We start from the raw sequence: 16,323 nt of genomic DNA, 5'->3' as shown, positions 1-16,323 counted from the left end.
CCTGCCATTCCTATATGTATATGTAGGTAGCTTCGTCTAATTGATTGCATTTCTTACTAATTATCATCATTTGGAACGAACCCTTTGGTACTTTCAAAGTTAACAAATTCCATTAGACCACCAGGTCTTTTATCTTCCGTCACGGGTATTCGTATTTCGTGTGATATTTGGCGCCAGCTCTCTGCGAATGTAGCCCCGGACCAGGTCCAGGTCCAGGTCTTGGTCCTGGTCAGGTGGTGTGGTGTGGTGTGGTGCAGTGGGGTGCGGTGCGGTGGGGTGCGGTGGTGCCGGAACCGGTCGAAGTTTATCATTGCGTTGCGAAATGCGAATCGGAACATCCGTTTCTAAATGCCAGGCATTTGCCGTGCACTCTCTTTGTGTGGGCCCCCGTCATGGCTTTTTAATGGGGTTAGGACCTGCAATTGTCCATACATATGACGATGGACGGGGTTCGCCGCTAAATTGAAATTGACCAGAGCCGTGAAGATAGAGAAAGAATGAGAAGAGTGCCAGGGACACGGCTCGCCTTCGCTTCGCCTGCGCCATTGCCATCGCCGTAGCCATCGCCTTCGAGCTTATATAACGTCCGGGGCTTATGTAATTTCAGCGTCACTTTCGAGATTTATAAATTTTCGTTGGTTTCTCTTTTCTGGTTCTGGTTCTGGTTTTTTTTGCGGGCTGCCTTTCTTTTTTCCCCCGTTTTGTATCTCATTCCCAGAGAGAGAGAGCTGCTTTCGCATTAAGCCAGCTGGACGACGTTTCATTACCAAAAGTGGGGGCGAGGCGGCAGAAAGCAGCAGAAAGCCCGAATGGAGCTGCGAAAGTATGCAATGTGAACAAATGGATAGGAAGAAATCAACGTTAAAATAAATGACACTAAAACTGGAGACACTCACTTTGTTTCCCTGTCGCTCCTCTATCTGGTGGCCCTGTGCCTCTGCCTCTGCCTCTTCCTCTCGTTCTGGCCATGTCTCTCTTTCCTTTCTGCTCATTTAGCCTGTTGTTGGGTGTTTTTCTTTTTTTGTTTTTCCTGCTCTTCAATTGGCTATTAAGCAAATTGATTCAGTTAAATTTATCTTAATGCAATCTTCACTCGCCCCCACAAAATCCTCAACATTCCAGCTCCCAGCTCCCAACTCCCACACTCCCTGTACAGATAGTGCATAATTTGAAGGGCATAGTAAACAAGCCAACAATTCACGCGCAACAACGGCTCGAGATACTCGCACTCGTACTCGTAGTCGTAGTCGTACACTTGTAGATACAGATACATCTGGAGGCTCACAGTCCGACACATGACAGCGATGGCAGAGAAAAAAAAGGAAAGGAAAGGAATGGAATGGAAGGGAAGGGAAAGGCAAGCAAAGTAGCGGAAAGGAAAGAATCCAGGCTGAAAACCCAATCCCATTGTCATTGCCCGAACCCTATTCCCATTCAAGAGACCCCCAATTGAGAGCCAGCCCGTCATGGAGAAGGAGAAGGGGAAGGGGAAGGGGAAGGAGGAGAACGTGGAGGACGTCGGACGACCACCAGGACTCCCATAAAGCGCTCGAAGCGTGAAGAACAAGGGTGAATGTGGAAAGTTACAGAAAAAAAGCATTAGAAAATATATCTGGCATGGCTTAAAAAGCGCGCTGTTGATTGTTTTGCTGGATAACGGCCACGACTCTGCCATGCTACTACTCCGTGGTATTCCTTCTCCCATCACCATTCCCCATTCCCCATTCTCCACTCCCACTCCCGAAAACAAACCCTGTTGCCCTGTTTTGGCCGCTTGTGGGTCGGGGGGGCTATTTTGATTTCGTTGTCGCCGTCATCCGCCTATGATGGAATCGCCCCGAAGGGCTGCTCTGTCTTCCATCCACCTACTCCCACACTGCCAATGCGACTGCCACTGCCACTGCCACTGCCACTAGGGGGCGAAAACTATCTCGACTCGCGTTGCGTATGTGTGCTACTGGGCAATCTCTAAGCCGTATAAATATGCCATCGTCTGAGGACAATCTACTAAAACCATCAGATTCGACTCGGCCCGGCCCGGCCCCAGCCCGGCCCAACCCAACCCAGGCCCCACACCAGAATCAAGGCCCAAATCCAGGCCTCGCCTTCGTGCCATTGATCGGCCTATAAACAGAATTTTTTCCACTGCTTTGTTATTGCCCCATAGGCAAATCATATAAATTATGCTCAATTTTTTCCTTTTGGCTTTTAATAAGCATAAAAACTTATGATATGTGAAAATATGCGCAACAAACAACAACAGCGAAGCAGCAGAAGCAGCAGCAGCAGTGGGAAAGAAGAGCTGTGGGGAGCTGTGGGGAGCATGAGGAGGAGCATGGGGTATATCATCCATGAGGCTGTTTATGTTTGAAAATTGTTTACTCTCTTGTTTTTGGCTCCCGGTTACAGCCACAGTTGGGCATGGAACTTACGTATTTGGCTGACAACAGCTTGCCAGAAGGGGTTCTATCGCATCCACACATCCACACATCCATACTCGTACATCTAACCTCCAACGTGTCACATTTCCCCCGGGGAGTGTTTTTCCCCGGTTCAAAGTGTACTCAAAGTTGAATTTAACTTTGATTTGAGGGGCTCTTCAGATTTGTTTGTAGTTATTGTTGAGAAATGATTTTGAAGGTAAACTGAAACCTTTACCAATCTAATAGCGATCTGAAGGCAGTTGTCGCCGTTTCTGAAGTATCTGTTGGCATCACTGGCTGAAGAAAATGTACCTCTTCCGTCGGCAGCGATTAGGCGATAACTTTCGCAGAGACCGCGAGGAGACGCTGCAGCTAAAGAAAAAGGAAATCCTTTGGCTGCAGTGCAGCTTCAGTTATTGCTGCTTTCAGTTGATTGTCAATGGAATGTTAAAAATACACACCCACAGCCACGCCCACTCCCACTCCCACTCCCACTTGCACTCCCTTTCGTTACGTGGAAGTGTAACTCCAATTACTTTTTGCCGGGGAAAATACTGAGCTTCCGTTCCGTTGATTCGCACAAACGAAATTGCATTGAATGGAGCCCGCAGAGTCTGCAGCTGACAGTGGTCCCTGTCCCCTGTCCCCTGTCCCGTGTCCTGTCGGAGAAGTCCCTGCCCCCAACCAATTGAAATCAAACGCACTTTCGTATAAGTTTTTTTTTTGTCAGATTTTTATTTTTTTATTCACTATGTTTGTTTTTTCATTTACTACGCAAGTTGTTTGCATCGTCGCACTTTTCATTTGGTTTTTCTTTTTCTTCGTTTTTTCTTCGTTTTTTCTTTTATTTTTGTTTTGGTTTTTGTTTTTTGTCATGTATAAATTTGTCATGTGTTATGAAAATATAATATACTTATGTACGTTTATGTTAGATGTTTTACAGAATGCTTGGCTCCATTGTTGTTTTTGTTTGTGTGTCGTATGTGTATGGGGGTTTTTTTCATTTTTTCGTTAGTAACTATGCATTGATTAGCCATTTCGCCTGGTATTTCGAGTGCTTCGATTGTTTCCAGTGTTTGGGTGTGTGGGTGTGCTGTGTGTGTGTGGGTGTGGGTGTGTGGATTATACAAATCAATTGGTTAAGTACAAAATATATCGTATATAAGGTGTTTATATGCATATATAGTATGTACCTATGTGTATGTATCGTATATTGTACGCACTTGTCGAGTACTTGTCGCACTTGAATGGAAACCACGCAATCAAACTGAAGACTTTTTGGTAAATTCTAGATTCCACTCTCATCGTTTATCGATCATCGATCATTCTTCCTCGATCACCTTCTCCGGTTAATTAGCTGCTCGATTTTTTCAACAACTTATCATAAAAACTACTGAAAAACATGAAACGATTCGCTTTCTTTGTAATTGGAAATTGACCATTTGGTAAAATTGACTTTCGAGGGCAGAGGCCCCTGGCAAATGTCGTAACCGATTCGACAGTGACGGACAGTGCCAGGACCTCCTATGTTATGTGTGTGTCTGTGTTGTGTGTTCTTTGTGTGTCTGCATGATGCACATGAATGTCATATACATTATGCATGTCATTTATAATTTAGAATGTATTGTATATATCGCATAATAAACGCATTTTTGCTCATGTGTGTATGATGTATAGTATTGTATATACTTGTATTGATAGCTTTATATATATATCAATGTATATATTCGATTATTAATCGATACAATGCAATAAAATACATAATTATGTGTGTGTGTGTTTCTTGTGTGTTCGTTTGTGTCTGTCTGCTGTTGTAGTTCTAGGTACAGAATTCTTTGCTTGCTCTCTAATGTGCTGTGTTCTTGTTTTAGTCATAGTCTAATCGTAAGCTTAAATTTATGTCTCGCTTTTGTCTCATTTTAATAATAATTTGCAACTCTACTTTTCTACAATTCTACAGTTGTCTGTCTGTCTGTGTGTGTGTGTGTGTGTGTTTAGTGCTCTAAATACAGGATAAAATGATTTATTTTCTACGCAGTAACTCTTTCAACTATGTATCGTATCGACTGTGTCTGCGTCTGTGTCTGCGTCTGTATCTGTATCTGCATCTGTGTGGTGTGTATTTCTGCAGTATAGTCGATCAAAATAGGTTTTGTATATACGTATCTATCGCAACAATGCACCTATGCAAAAACATAAGATGAGTTTTTGTTCATTGGTTTTTCGGTTTTTCATTCAGTTTTTTTCGGTTTTTTGGGTTTTCATTTTCATTTTCGTTTTCGTTGTATAAAGTACATCAATTGGTCTCGTCAAGCAGCACAAAAGTTGCGATAACAATATATGCAAAAAACAACTCTACCGTTAATATATGTATCTGTATATCGATAACTAATAATCGTTAAATCGTTCAATTCATCGTATGCCAGCTAAATCCAAAATCCCTACGGCTTTTAATTAATTCTTAGTAATTGTTTATTTTTCCCTTCTTCTTCTTCTTATTTTTTTTTTGGTTTGCTCTCTTGCATATTTTCATTCGTTTTCTCTGTAAACTAGGTATATACTCGTATATATATATATAAGTATATATATATAGATTCTTTATTATGCTATAGTGTATAGTGCCATAAATGTTCGGGGTTTCGCTTACTTATCGCAATAATATAACGAATTCCAAATATTTACTCATAGATACATGCGATTTAATACTTTTGAGTTACCTTAATGCTCTATTGCTTCTGCTTTTGCTTTTGTTGCTGTTTCTGTTGTATTGCTTTTATCGTTAATTCTGTTTTTTTTTGTTTTTGTTTTTTTTATTCGTTTCGCCTTCTCTATTATTATACCATACCATATACAATAGCTGTAAATAAGTTTTGCTTCCTCGTATTGCTCTCCATTTCCGATTCATAATATATGCTATATATTTTCAAAGTGTTAAGTCTTTCATTTTTGTTCTTGCTGTTTATTCGTTGTTTCTGCTTTTGGTTGTTTGATTTTTCAATTTTTCGAATAGTCGATTTTTCGAATTTCTTATTAGTTTATGTTCAATTCTTGAATTATTAGTGTTAACGTGCCAAGTCTTTTTAATTTGTTTTGCTTTTGTTTTTGCTAATAGTTAATCATTGTTTTTGGTTGCCCAATTATTTATACATTGCTTTTTTTTTGTGTGAGCGAGTGTGTGGGTGTGTGTATGTGTGTGTTCGAGTATTGGATAAATAAATAAATAAATCACGCGGAATGCAAATTAAATTTTCGAATCAAATGCTCACTGCATCACCCTAACGTTAGTGATTTCCCCCTGCTCCCGCCGCCCACCGCCCGCCGCCCACCGCCCATTGCCTTCTTCGCTTCTGTGTGGAATGAGTTGTGGACCCTGTGGACACAGTGTGGGCCACGTGCTGACTGACGCAGTGCTGGACCAGTGTTGGCATGGCAATGGCACCGCTCCTCTCTCCTCTCCTCTCGCGTTCCTCTTCTCTTTCCCCTTACCATTCTCTCGTGCTCTCTCATTCATGGTGCTGTTCCTCTTTTTATTACATTTCCCCTTTGTTCGAGTACGCCTAACGAGCGCTCGTTAAACTGCATTGACACAAAAAAGGACAGCACAACATTGTGTTGCTGCCGCCCAGCGTGGCAGAGGCAGAGCCAGCAGCAGCAGCAGAGGCAGAGGCAGAGGCGGAGGCGGAATGGGGCGTAGGGTTGTCAGCAACAGTAACAGCAACAGCAATAGCAACAGATAATGGAAACAATGGATCATGAACCTAATGCCACAAATACTGAACAATTTCAACAATTGCATTTCCAGGTTGCGCTCTGGTTCCGATTACGTACGAGTATGTACAGTTGTGCCTGATGTCTCAGTGGGTGTGTGGTGTGGTGTTCTGTGTCTGTGTGTGTGCTAAATACTATGCTAAAAATGTATCAACTTTAACAATTTCCTTTTGTATAACAGTACATCATGATCCTGGAGAGAACCCATAACATGCGTTTGTGTGTGTGTGTGTGTGTGTGTGCGTATGTGCGTGATTGGACAACTGAAACGGGTTTCGCTTTCATTCTTCTCCATACTCCCCCATACTCGATAGCCAAAATTTGGATTAAAGCTTTTCCAAATGGATGTGTATTCGTAAATACCTATGTATATTTATACTCGTATTTTGTATGTATTTGTATTTTGTATACTATTTAGCTTTAGTTAAAAATCCCAAAATATTCCTCTTCTGCTCCCCGGCTTGCACTCGACTCCCCTAAGTGTTATACTCTATGTATGTATATCTTTTACCACTACGTTTTATTGCTTTTCGATACACGTTATGCTATGTATAGTTTCTGGATCTCAATATGAATTTGATTTCTCGTTATTTTCCAATATCCTTTGAGCAAAATTAATGAATCTCGTGTGTGTGTGTCTGTCAGTTGTGTGGGTGTGTGTGTGGGCTATCACAATATTCGAATTGCTTTGGGTTCATCTTTCATCTTCTCTTCTTACGGCTGTATTTCCATCTAAAATCACTCAGCACAATAATTGTTGAAGAAATAATCAAAATGCACAAGAAACAAATACACACAGAGTCCAGAAAAATCAGGGAAACTATATTCAAAGCATATTGAGAATTAGTTTATAAATAAAAAACATTGTTTTGCATGTAAAGTGTAAGCATATAATATGTATTGTATATTTCTTTAACTTTATATTTTTGTTTTAATCTTTTGTATATTCGTGGTTTTGGGTTTTGGGTTTACCTTTCGTTTATAGTACAAGTGTGTGCTGCGATTGCTAATTGTAAGTAGTTTCAACCTTACAGTATATGTACTAAGACTAATAATCGATTAACTCGTTTGCTTGTTAAGCTAAGTTATTGCTTTCCTTTCATTTCCTTTCCTTCAATTTCCATTTCCGTTTCTTTTCTTTTCTCGACTCGCGCTCTATACAATTGTTATACAAAATTTTTAAAATTTAATATTATTGCCGGACTTCAATTCAATTTCAATTCAACATTCTCATAATGCAAATTTCATAAATATTCATTATATTGTTTCCATTTCAATTTCGATTTCAATTTCAACTTCAATTTTTGCTTTTCATTTTCATCGATTACCAAAAAAAAAAAAATAAATAGATCATAAATAATAGGCTACTATTCCTAAGTAACTAGGTATATGTATATTAAATATAGTTAATTGTAATTTTAATTGAAATAATTGTAGTTTGTTTTGCGTTTTGCATGGGGTTCGTTTTTGAGTATTGCTTTGGTACTTTAGCCGATTTCGATTTCGATTCGATTCGATTAATATTATTGCTTAAAAGGGTTGTTGCCACCTCTCGCATCTCCCTCGTCTTTGTCCTCCTCCTCCTCCTCCTCCACCTCCTCCTAATCATTCTCCACCTTCTTCGTATTCCTCGTCCAATCAACAGTATAAAAATAATTTCGTGATTATATACTAGTTTAACTTACGCGTACATATCTGAATACTATACCCTATAAGTGTATATATGTATGTATATGTATATGCTTTGTAAATATTACGCAACTACATACGTATTCTAGATGTATGTATATATATATATATATGTATATATATATAGATTTCTATCGTCCTCCTTCCCCGCTTAGACATACCAACAACTGGGTTTGGTTTGTTTTCGGCTCTGGGTCGCTCTAAACTTGGCTACAACTATGGCTACAAAATGTTCGTTGCACTTCGTTATTCCCCCACTTCGTCTTCATCATTGAGATCGGTTGCTGAAGCTGATTTCAGTTGATTATATAATGTGTGTGTGTGTGTGTGTGTATATAAATGTATGAATGTAAAATGTAAATGAATTAAGTTCTAATATTTACAGAATTTGTGCAGCGATTTGTTATTCGTTATTTATGATGTGTGTGTGTGTGTGTGTGTGTGTGTATAAGTGTGTTTGTGTGGGTGAGCTTGTGTGGGTATGAGTGTATGTATGAACGAATGAATAAGTGATGGAATGGAATGGAATGATGGAATGATCGAATGAAACGTATATTGAGTTACAGTTACATAATGTTGGGTTAAGTAATATCGTACTAGGTCGGTTAAGTTGTTGAAAAGTGCAAAGTATTATTCACGCATGGACGAAGTGTACTGTTAAATGCTTGAGATTGAGACTAGATCACACTCGATACTCGGTATTCGATACTCGATATATTCGCTTCTGTTATTGAGAGGGGCGCTCTTAATGCGATCGAATACGATACGATTCTTTGGTCTTGGTCGCTGGCTGTACTCCTAATTGGGCCTCTAACTGAATGCAATGTTCTTTACTTTTATAACTTGGTTCGAAAACAGGGAACTGGGAACTGGAAACTGGCTTTGGTTTTGGTTTCGTTTTTTTGGTTCGTTCAATCGATATAATCAATCGATAGAAATGATAGGTTTTTGGTTTTGCTGTTGGACAGCGACTAGATGTTCACTTAAATCGTGAGTATTCTCTATAATAAATAATTGTGTTCCCCCCTGTTTCTCCTTGTGGGGTCTTGGAATGCTAATTGACTAAAACGTATGCTCGTTGGATATAAATGGAGCCTTTCCGGGCAACTGGGAAACTGTGGGAACCCCTTAAACTGGGGAAAATGAAAAGTCAGCCCAAAAGTCAGAAATCCCCTCCTCTGCCATGCTCTTCTAGCCTTAAATGAGATCGCAATGAACTAATGGGTTCGGGGGACAGGGGACGGGGAGGGACGTTACCTATATGTATATTTATGTGTTAACGTGATGATGCTTTCTACAAGGGTTAATATGAGGGTGACGGAGCCGGCTCGCATTCGGAAAACCCTAATGTCGAACCGATTCCAATACCTGGCTAATATTGCTTTGCGTTTCGTTAGTTTTGTATTCAATTTTTGATTAATTTGTTTGTAAGTTGTTTTGTGTCGTTGTTAATATCGAATCTAAAAATCTTTGAGTGCTTAAATGTCCGGCTACTGCCCGTTCAGTTGCTCTTAGTTTTGGTGACTTAGTTTAAAATTGTTTGTTTGGTAGGTAGCCCCCCACCGAGTGGGGCCACCACTCGTAATATCTGCTTATAGATAGGCTGCCCTTAAGACCTAATTCGTTGTTTGAGAAACATTGCATTTGCTTTTGTAATTCGTTGCATTAATTTTAATCACTTCGTCTTCGTCACGTTGTCGATTAAGGAGTTAGAGTTAGTGTTTAGCTTTAGAGTTAGAGTTAGATTTAGATTTAGAGAGATAGAGAGATATTTTCCTCGAGCTATAGCTACAGTTAGATTTAGGGTTAGGGCTAGGGCTAGGGTTAGGGTTTGGGCTAGGGAGTGTTCTTGGAGAGTTATAGACTTAGAGAGAGAGAGAGAGAGAGAGAGAGTGTGAGAGAGAGAGAGAGAGTTTTGGAGATTAAAAACTTGCTTTTGCATCAGCTACAGATTATATAGTACACTCTATATAGTATATAGATATATCAGTATATACCAGTATATATGTATGCTTTGGTAAGTAGTAGTTTGGATAGATTAGATAGCTGCGCTCTGGCATAGAATTACTTAGTTTTGTTCAGGTTTACGGAATGCATTCGGTATAGCACCTCATACACAAGGCTCTCTGTGTGTGTGTGTGTATTCGTGTGTGTGTATTCGTGTGTGTCGTGTATATATATATATATATTTGTATATATATATGGAATGTGGGGCTAGGAATGTTCAACTCTTCAATGCTTTACTTTCTAAGAAGAACCAGATTGGATTGGTTAGGTGTTTGCTTTTGTTTGTTTTTGTTTGTTTGTTTGTTGGTTTTTTTGTTCGATTTCTTGTCGTTTTGCTGCCTAACGTGTCTAATGCGATTTTCTACAGTCTCTGTGTTACTCTACTACACTTTGCTTTTGGACGTATTGTGATGTATGCATCGTATTCGTATTCTATAAAAAAAACTGCTATCGGTTAGCCTAGTTGTAAATGGTAACGGTAACTTTAACATTAACGGTAAATTAACTAACCAGCACTGCAGCCCTGCAGTCCTGCAGTCCTGCAATCCTGCAATCCTGCAGCTCTGCCATCCTGCAGCCATTACTGCAACTTACTCAACATTACATTCCCGCATTACATGGCGTAGGTGTTGCCACCCAGTCCCGATCCTGCCCCGCCATTGGGGCACTCCACTTTGACGCGCTCGAGGAACTCGTGCGGGGGCGAGGAGGCCATGCTGGCGCCACTCTCGCTGTTGCTGTCGCCGCCGTGGCCGTGCAGCGACATGGCCATCATCAGCTCTTCCTCGTCCTTGAGGCAGGCCGACTCCAGGTGCTTGTTGAGGTACGACTTGAGCGCAAACGTCTTGTGGCAGCGCTTGCACTCGAAGTTCTTGTCGACGGAGTGCGTCTGCATGTGGGCGCGGAGGTTGGAGCGATCCGCGAAGGCCTTGCCGCAGTGCGCACAGCCGTACGGCTTCTCGCCGGTGTGGGAGCGCAGATGGCCCTGGAGCAGCCAGGGGCGCGAGAAGAGCTTGCCGCAGACGCCGCAGCTGTGCGAGAGCTTGTGCGTCAGCACGTGCATGGCCAGGGCCGGCATGGACACGTACGCCTTGCCGCAAGTGTGGCACTTCTTGGCCGACTGCGAGTCCAGGGAGCGGTGCGTCTGCTTGTGGCGCGACAGGTTGCTTGATGTGGCGTACTGCTTGCCGCACTCGGAGCAGGTGTACTTGGTCTTCTGCTGGTCCTGCACCACCACGGCGGCCGGATCTGCCACATGCTTCCGCTTGGAGCGGCCGTCGCTCACGAAGAAGGCCTCGTAGGTGTAGGCCACCGTCTTGGCCGCCTGCGTGCCGCCCGCCTCCCCGTCCACCGACCCGCCGTCGCAGTCCTGGTTCGTGTTGGTCGTGTTGCTGTTCTCGTTTTGCACGCTGCTGCCACTGCCACTGCCGCTGCAGCTGAGGATGCTCCCGTGGCTGCTGCTGGCCGGGCTGCTGGGCATCGCGTGCTGGGAGCTGGCACTCGAGGCGTTGCTCGAGGGGCGTTGTTCGTTCACCGCGCTGGCTGCAGCAGCCAATTCGGCAATCGATGACGTGCTCCGTAGATGCGCATGCGCCTCGAAGGACGCGGAGTGGGAGTGGTTGTGGACCAGAGCGTGCTGCTGCTGCTGCTGCTGCTGCAGGGGCAAGTGATGCGAATGCTGTTGATGATGCTGTTGATGCTGTTGATGCTGCTGCTGTTGCTGTTGCTGCTGCTGCAGCTGGTGTGGCTGCGTGGGCGGATGGAAGGCGGTCGAGGCGCTCAGGTCCAATATGGCATGGGCCGCGTGCAGGTCCTCCTCGGCCGGGATCCGCTTGCGGTAGCCATGCGTCGGCTTGTCGTCCAGCGAGTACGGCCGGTAAATGTCCTTCTTCTTGGGGGGCAGCGACAGTGTGGCTCCCGTGCTGCTGAAGCACTTGCGCTCACTCGATGTCTGGCCGGTTTCCATCTTGATGTGCGGACTGTAGCGGTCCACCATCCGATCGCCAGCGCCGCTGGGCGAGCACGAGGGCGACGATGTGGTGGACGACGGCGGTGTCTGGTACGAGGCCAGATGCTGATCTCCGGCGGGACTGCTTCCGTTGCCGGAGGCGGCTGCCACCAGGGCTGTGGCCGCGGCACGGATGACGGTGATCTCGCTCTCCATTCGGGGCAGGTACGCGGTGTAGTGCAGCGGGGACAGTTCGCGGGTGTAGCCTGCAAAACGCGAGACGAAAGAGAGATGGATGTGGGTTAGTCTTCTGTGGGGTGTGCTAGAAATGTGCAACAGTTAGACAGAAAGAGAAGCTCACTGTTAGGGTGATCGGGTATCGGGTCCCCAAAGGTATGCTATAAATATTGCTATTAATCAAAGGACGGTTTTCTTGGATTTTTCTACTATTTCTTCTTCCATCAATGGAATTCTGGATGGAATTCGAATAATTCTGTACTATTTTGTGGCGTTGTGTTTGTTTTGAATACATTTTTGAAGGATTCTATGATGTAGAAACGACTCTCGTTCTTTACTCATTTGAAATCACATAATTTATCTTTGTTTTACTCTCATGACCTTTCTCCAATTGCCGAGTGGCGAAAGTTAAGCCCGAAAAGGAACGTGAATTACCTTGGGCTCCCCTTGAAGTGTGGCCTGCCGCCCGGACGGGAATGGGAATCACAAACAGCATTGAGTGACAACAAAGGCAATTAAATGGATTCTGAATTGTTTCGCAATCGAACAATGGTCGCATCAATGACAGCGATTACGTGCTTTCCCCGTGGCATGCTACGCCCGCACCCCGCACCGAGCAACCCACAGGCCACCCATCGGTCGCTCACTCTCTTTTATTTGGGAGAAAGTTTCCTGCGGCAAACTTACCGTTGTAAACATTGCTGGCCACTCGCGTCGCCGCCTCCGGCGAGTGGGGTGGCGGACTCGGCGCCGTGGTGCCCGCCGTGGGGGAGCTTGGACCCCAGCACTTGGCCGATGTCGTGGTTGTTGCTGTCACTGTTGCTGTTGTGCTCTCGTTGCTGTTGTTGCTATTGCTGCTGTTGCTGCTGTTGCTGTTATTTGTGGCTTCTGCGGCGGTGGCTCCTGCTGCTGTTGCTGCTACTGAGGCAATGGTTGTGCGTTGTTTTTCCAACTTGGTCAGAAATTTATCGCCTACAACATCGATCTCCTCGTCATCGTCGAGGGTGGAGCGACGCGATTTGAGATGCGACAGATCTTCATCTCTGGAAGTAGTCGATGTATTTGTGGCATTTTGCTGCTGCTGCTGCTGATGCTGCTGCTGCTGCTGTTGCTGCGGCTGTTGTGTATTGTCCTCGGACCGATCCAGCCAGGGATAGGCCTTCCATTTCTTCGCTATCAGGCAACGCGGCATCTTGGCTAACGGAAGCGGTAGGGGTAAAGCTGAAGGCAGGGGCAGGGGCAGAAGCAGAGGCAGCGGCAAAGGCAGCTGTGAGGCTGAGGCTTGGTGTAGGCTGCTGGAGGAGCGTTGGATGTCGGATCAGGTCGATCCAGAGCGGTAGTAAAGTGCTGAAGCGAGATTCGATTTTCGAACGAGCAAAGACCGTCTGAGGGGTATTCGTTTGTGGCAAAGCGGAAAGGAAACGTTGCTGATTTTATTTCGCAAGAACTGATGACGCATGTGAAAATAGATTTGGCTCGCCGAAAGTATCTTAGAGATTTACTTGTACAGGTTGTCGGGACTGGGCATACTGCCGTCTCTCGTCTCTTCTCCCGTTTGTTCCTCCTTTTAGTGGGTTCGCATTTTATGGATTGCTTTTCTGCTTTCTGTTTCGTTTCTTTAGATTTGGTTCACGTTTTACGGGTTCGCTTGGGTTTCTTGGGTTTGGTTTTGCAGTTGCTTTTGTTTCTGTTTCTGTTGGTTAGGATTCCTCGGATTTCACAGCCTCTTTACATATTTCTGCGCTTGATTTGTTGCCAGACCTGGGACCCAGACCCGTATCCGTCATTAAGTTGGAGTTGAAGTTGAAGTTGGAGCCACGTTTTGGGTCAATCCTCGGCACTGCTGCTCTCCTATACACGGACCCGGGGACACAGACACTTTCACGTACACGGACACGTACACGGACACGGACACGGACACGTTCGCGTTGGCTGCGTGTGGCTTATCGATTTTTACATTTGCGTTTACGTTTACGTTTGTTTTTACACGAAATGGACTCAAAACATAACGGTTTCGTATGGCTGCGGGGTGGTGTCCTCTCTTTTGTGGGGAATATTCTCCGATTTGGGTCTGACCTGCGAGTATATATCCTTCGGATATGGCTTATTTGTAGCTCTTTTGTGGCTCGCTTGTTGGTTGTTTGGTTTTTTTTTGTTGTTGGGAAACAATTTGAAAAAAAAACTTTATCGAGTCAAAAAAAATGTTTATACAGAAAGTATAGCTTTAGTTGTAGTTGTAGTTTTAGTTGCAGTTGTAGTTGTAGGCTTAGTGGTAAAGGTTAAGTGAGGTTGACGCGAGTTGAGAATAGTTAAGTTTTTATTATTGTTGTTGTTGTTGGTAGTGAAAAAATTGATTTAGGAGAAAATATAATATTATATAAGATAGAGAAGAAATGCGAACGAACCGAATGCTTGAATGCTTATGAGCACCAACTGAACGAAACCGCGCTTATAAGGGTTGTCCGAATGGGGCGGCAAGGCCGTTTTCAGCTACACCCGCCGCAAATGTTGCCGTGTTGCCGACTTAATGTTGCTGCAAATCGTCCAGATGTTGCTGGCAGCATACACTGAACGAAGGCCCGAAGCGCCGCTTCTAAGGGTGCCGAACGACACGAAGCCGCAGCGAGAGAGCGGAACGGAATGGCAGAGCAGTGGAACACAAAAACACAGCCCCTAAAATGCCAACCCCCAAGAATGGAACCGTAGCTGTTGCTATTGCTGTTGCTTGTCGGCAGGGCAGTGGCACACGTTGGAAATTATTCAATTTCTGTAAAATCTATATGAAATGTACTGAAATTTCATTGAAGCACTACCATCAAGGCGTGCTGTCATCCTCTATGGGTCTTGGAGCTACATTTTCAATGAAAATCAGAGTCTTTAAGCTCGTTATATTCGGCATATTTGACGGTGTAGAGCCTCCCTGGGCGACACGGCAACAATCAGGAAGTGTTTCATTGACCAAACGTTCCCCATTTCGTTTCCATTTCGTAATTGTTGCGCCTCTCTCTGGCGCTCCTTGTCTCAGGACATACCTGAATTGGCTCATGGCTCTTTTGGCTCGGGGCTCGGGCCTCTTGCCCCTCCCCTCCTGCTCCTGCTGCTGCTGCTGCTCCCTTTTGTTATTGAGCATTACAGGGTGGATTTTCGCAACAGCCTGCCCCGCCGTCTCGTCGCGTCGCTCACAGAATGTGGCAGTTGTGCCGAGTTAATTGCTGTTGCATTGCATTTGTTGCTCCGTTCTGATTTTCAACAAATTGCCAGCGACGGCGACGCCTGGGGAGGGGGAAGCAACAGTCCTGGGTCCTTGGTCGTTGGTCCTTGGCTCTAACTCAGTTAGTACAAGATAAACAGCAAACTAACTCCTGTCGCTCTATGTCCCTGCAACGCCCTGCTGCCATGCCCTTCCCCCCCGTGTCCTCCACATCCTCCATATCCTCCATGCCCTCTATGTCAGCTTGGCTCTCCACTGGGCATGAATAAGTGGTTTACTTTCTGGATCAAAGGTCGGGATGTGGACTCAAATCGGTCTATGATTAATTGCAGACCGGACAGAGTCCGTTTTGATTGACAGCTGGATGTGTCATATGTCACACTCAGAAAAATGAATGCTTTCCAATTTCGAGCCACGATTCCTGTCCAAATATTTACAGTAAAAGTTTTTAAAGATTTCGGTCAAGTAAAAAACAGGACATACCCGTATGCATATAAGTGGGAGATTCGATAGAGTAAAATACGGCAGTCCCGTCGTTATACGGCATATAACTTCCATATACGTATCCATAGCCATATCTGAAGAATGTAAATATGTACATACTATATACATACGCGTACTCGTATGTATGTATTGGTACATAATCTGTTCAACCTCGTAGTAAGACTCCACACACAACAACAGACTAATTAATTAAAGTGGAGTTTTGGATTGGCAGAAGGGCTATGAGGGCCATGAGGGGCGTAAGGGGCGCAAGGGGAGTCGCACAAGCGGGTCTGCATAATTAGACACTTAAATTACAAAGTTCTTAACCTTTTAATTAGCCAGAGACAACAGACAATTTGTCTGCTCCGACTAACTTTCGCAGCGTAACAGAAATATCCAACAGACAGCTTCTGCAGTGTGGATGAGGTTTCAGGACTTTAAATTCCATATTTTTTTATGGGAATTTCGTTTGGGTTTTCTATGGTATCCCCGCTCCGAGGGGCCTTCCGTTTGCTGCTCCCCTTCCCGGAATCGTGACAGATGCAACCTCTTTT

The 16,323-nt window shown here is 44.2% G+C and overlaps 1 protein-coding gene across 2 annotated transcripts; it reads right to left on the bottom strand.

The window, feature by feature from the left end:
• Positions 1-4,634: 4,634 nt before the first annotated feature.
• Positions 4,635-14,558, bottom strand: scrt (scratch). 2 transcript variants are annotated; one of them, XM_033382675.1, is made up of 2 exons: positions 12,760-14,558; positions 4,635-12,101 (listed from the first exon to the last, which is right to left on the bottom strand). In XM_033382675.1, the coding sequence occupies exons 1-2, from the start codon at positions 13,262-13,264 to the stop codon at positions 10,501-10,503; spliced, it is 2,106 nt and encodes a 701-aa protein (XP_033238566.1). In that variant the 5' UTR covers positions 13,265-14,558; the 3' UTR covers positions 4,635-10,500. The 2 variants fall into 2 exon arrangements, with proteins under 2 accessions (XP_033238566.1, XP_033238567.1); XM_033382676.1 differs by lacking the exon at positions 12,760-14,558 and adding an exon at positions 12,197-12,359.
• Between the last annotated feature and the right edge of the window lie 1,765 nt (positions 14,559-16,323).

This window comes from Drosophila pseudoobscura, chromosome X, assembly GCF_009870125.1.
Source record: "Drosophila pseudoobscura strain MV-25-SWS-2005 chromosome X, UCI_Dpse_MV25, whole genome shotgun sequence".
NCBI lineage: Eukaryota > Metazoa > Arthropoda > Insecta > Diptera > Drosophilidae > Drosophila > Drosophila pseudoobscura.
Note: the sequence above shows the minus strand (reverse complement) of the source record. Positions and strands in the feature narration are given on the sequence as shown.

Bases quoted from the DNA above. Each gene is read 5' to 3' on its own strand.
- scrt (XM_033382675.1), bottom strand. From the start codon at position 13,264: ATGCCGCGTTGCCTGATAGCGAAGAAATGGAAGGCCTATCCCTGGCTG. The intron at 12,102-12,759 runs GTAAGTTTGCCG...CGCGTTTTGCAG, and splicing joins GGCCAGCAATGTTTACAACG to GCTACACCCGCGAACTGTCC.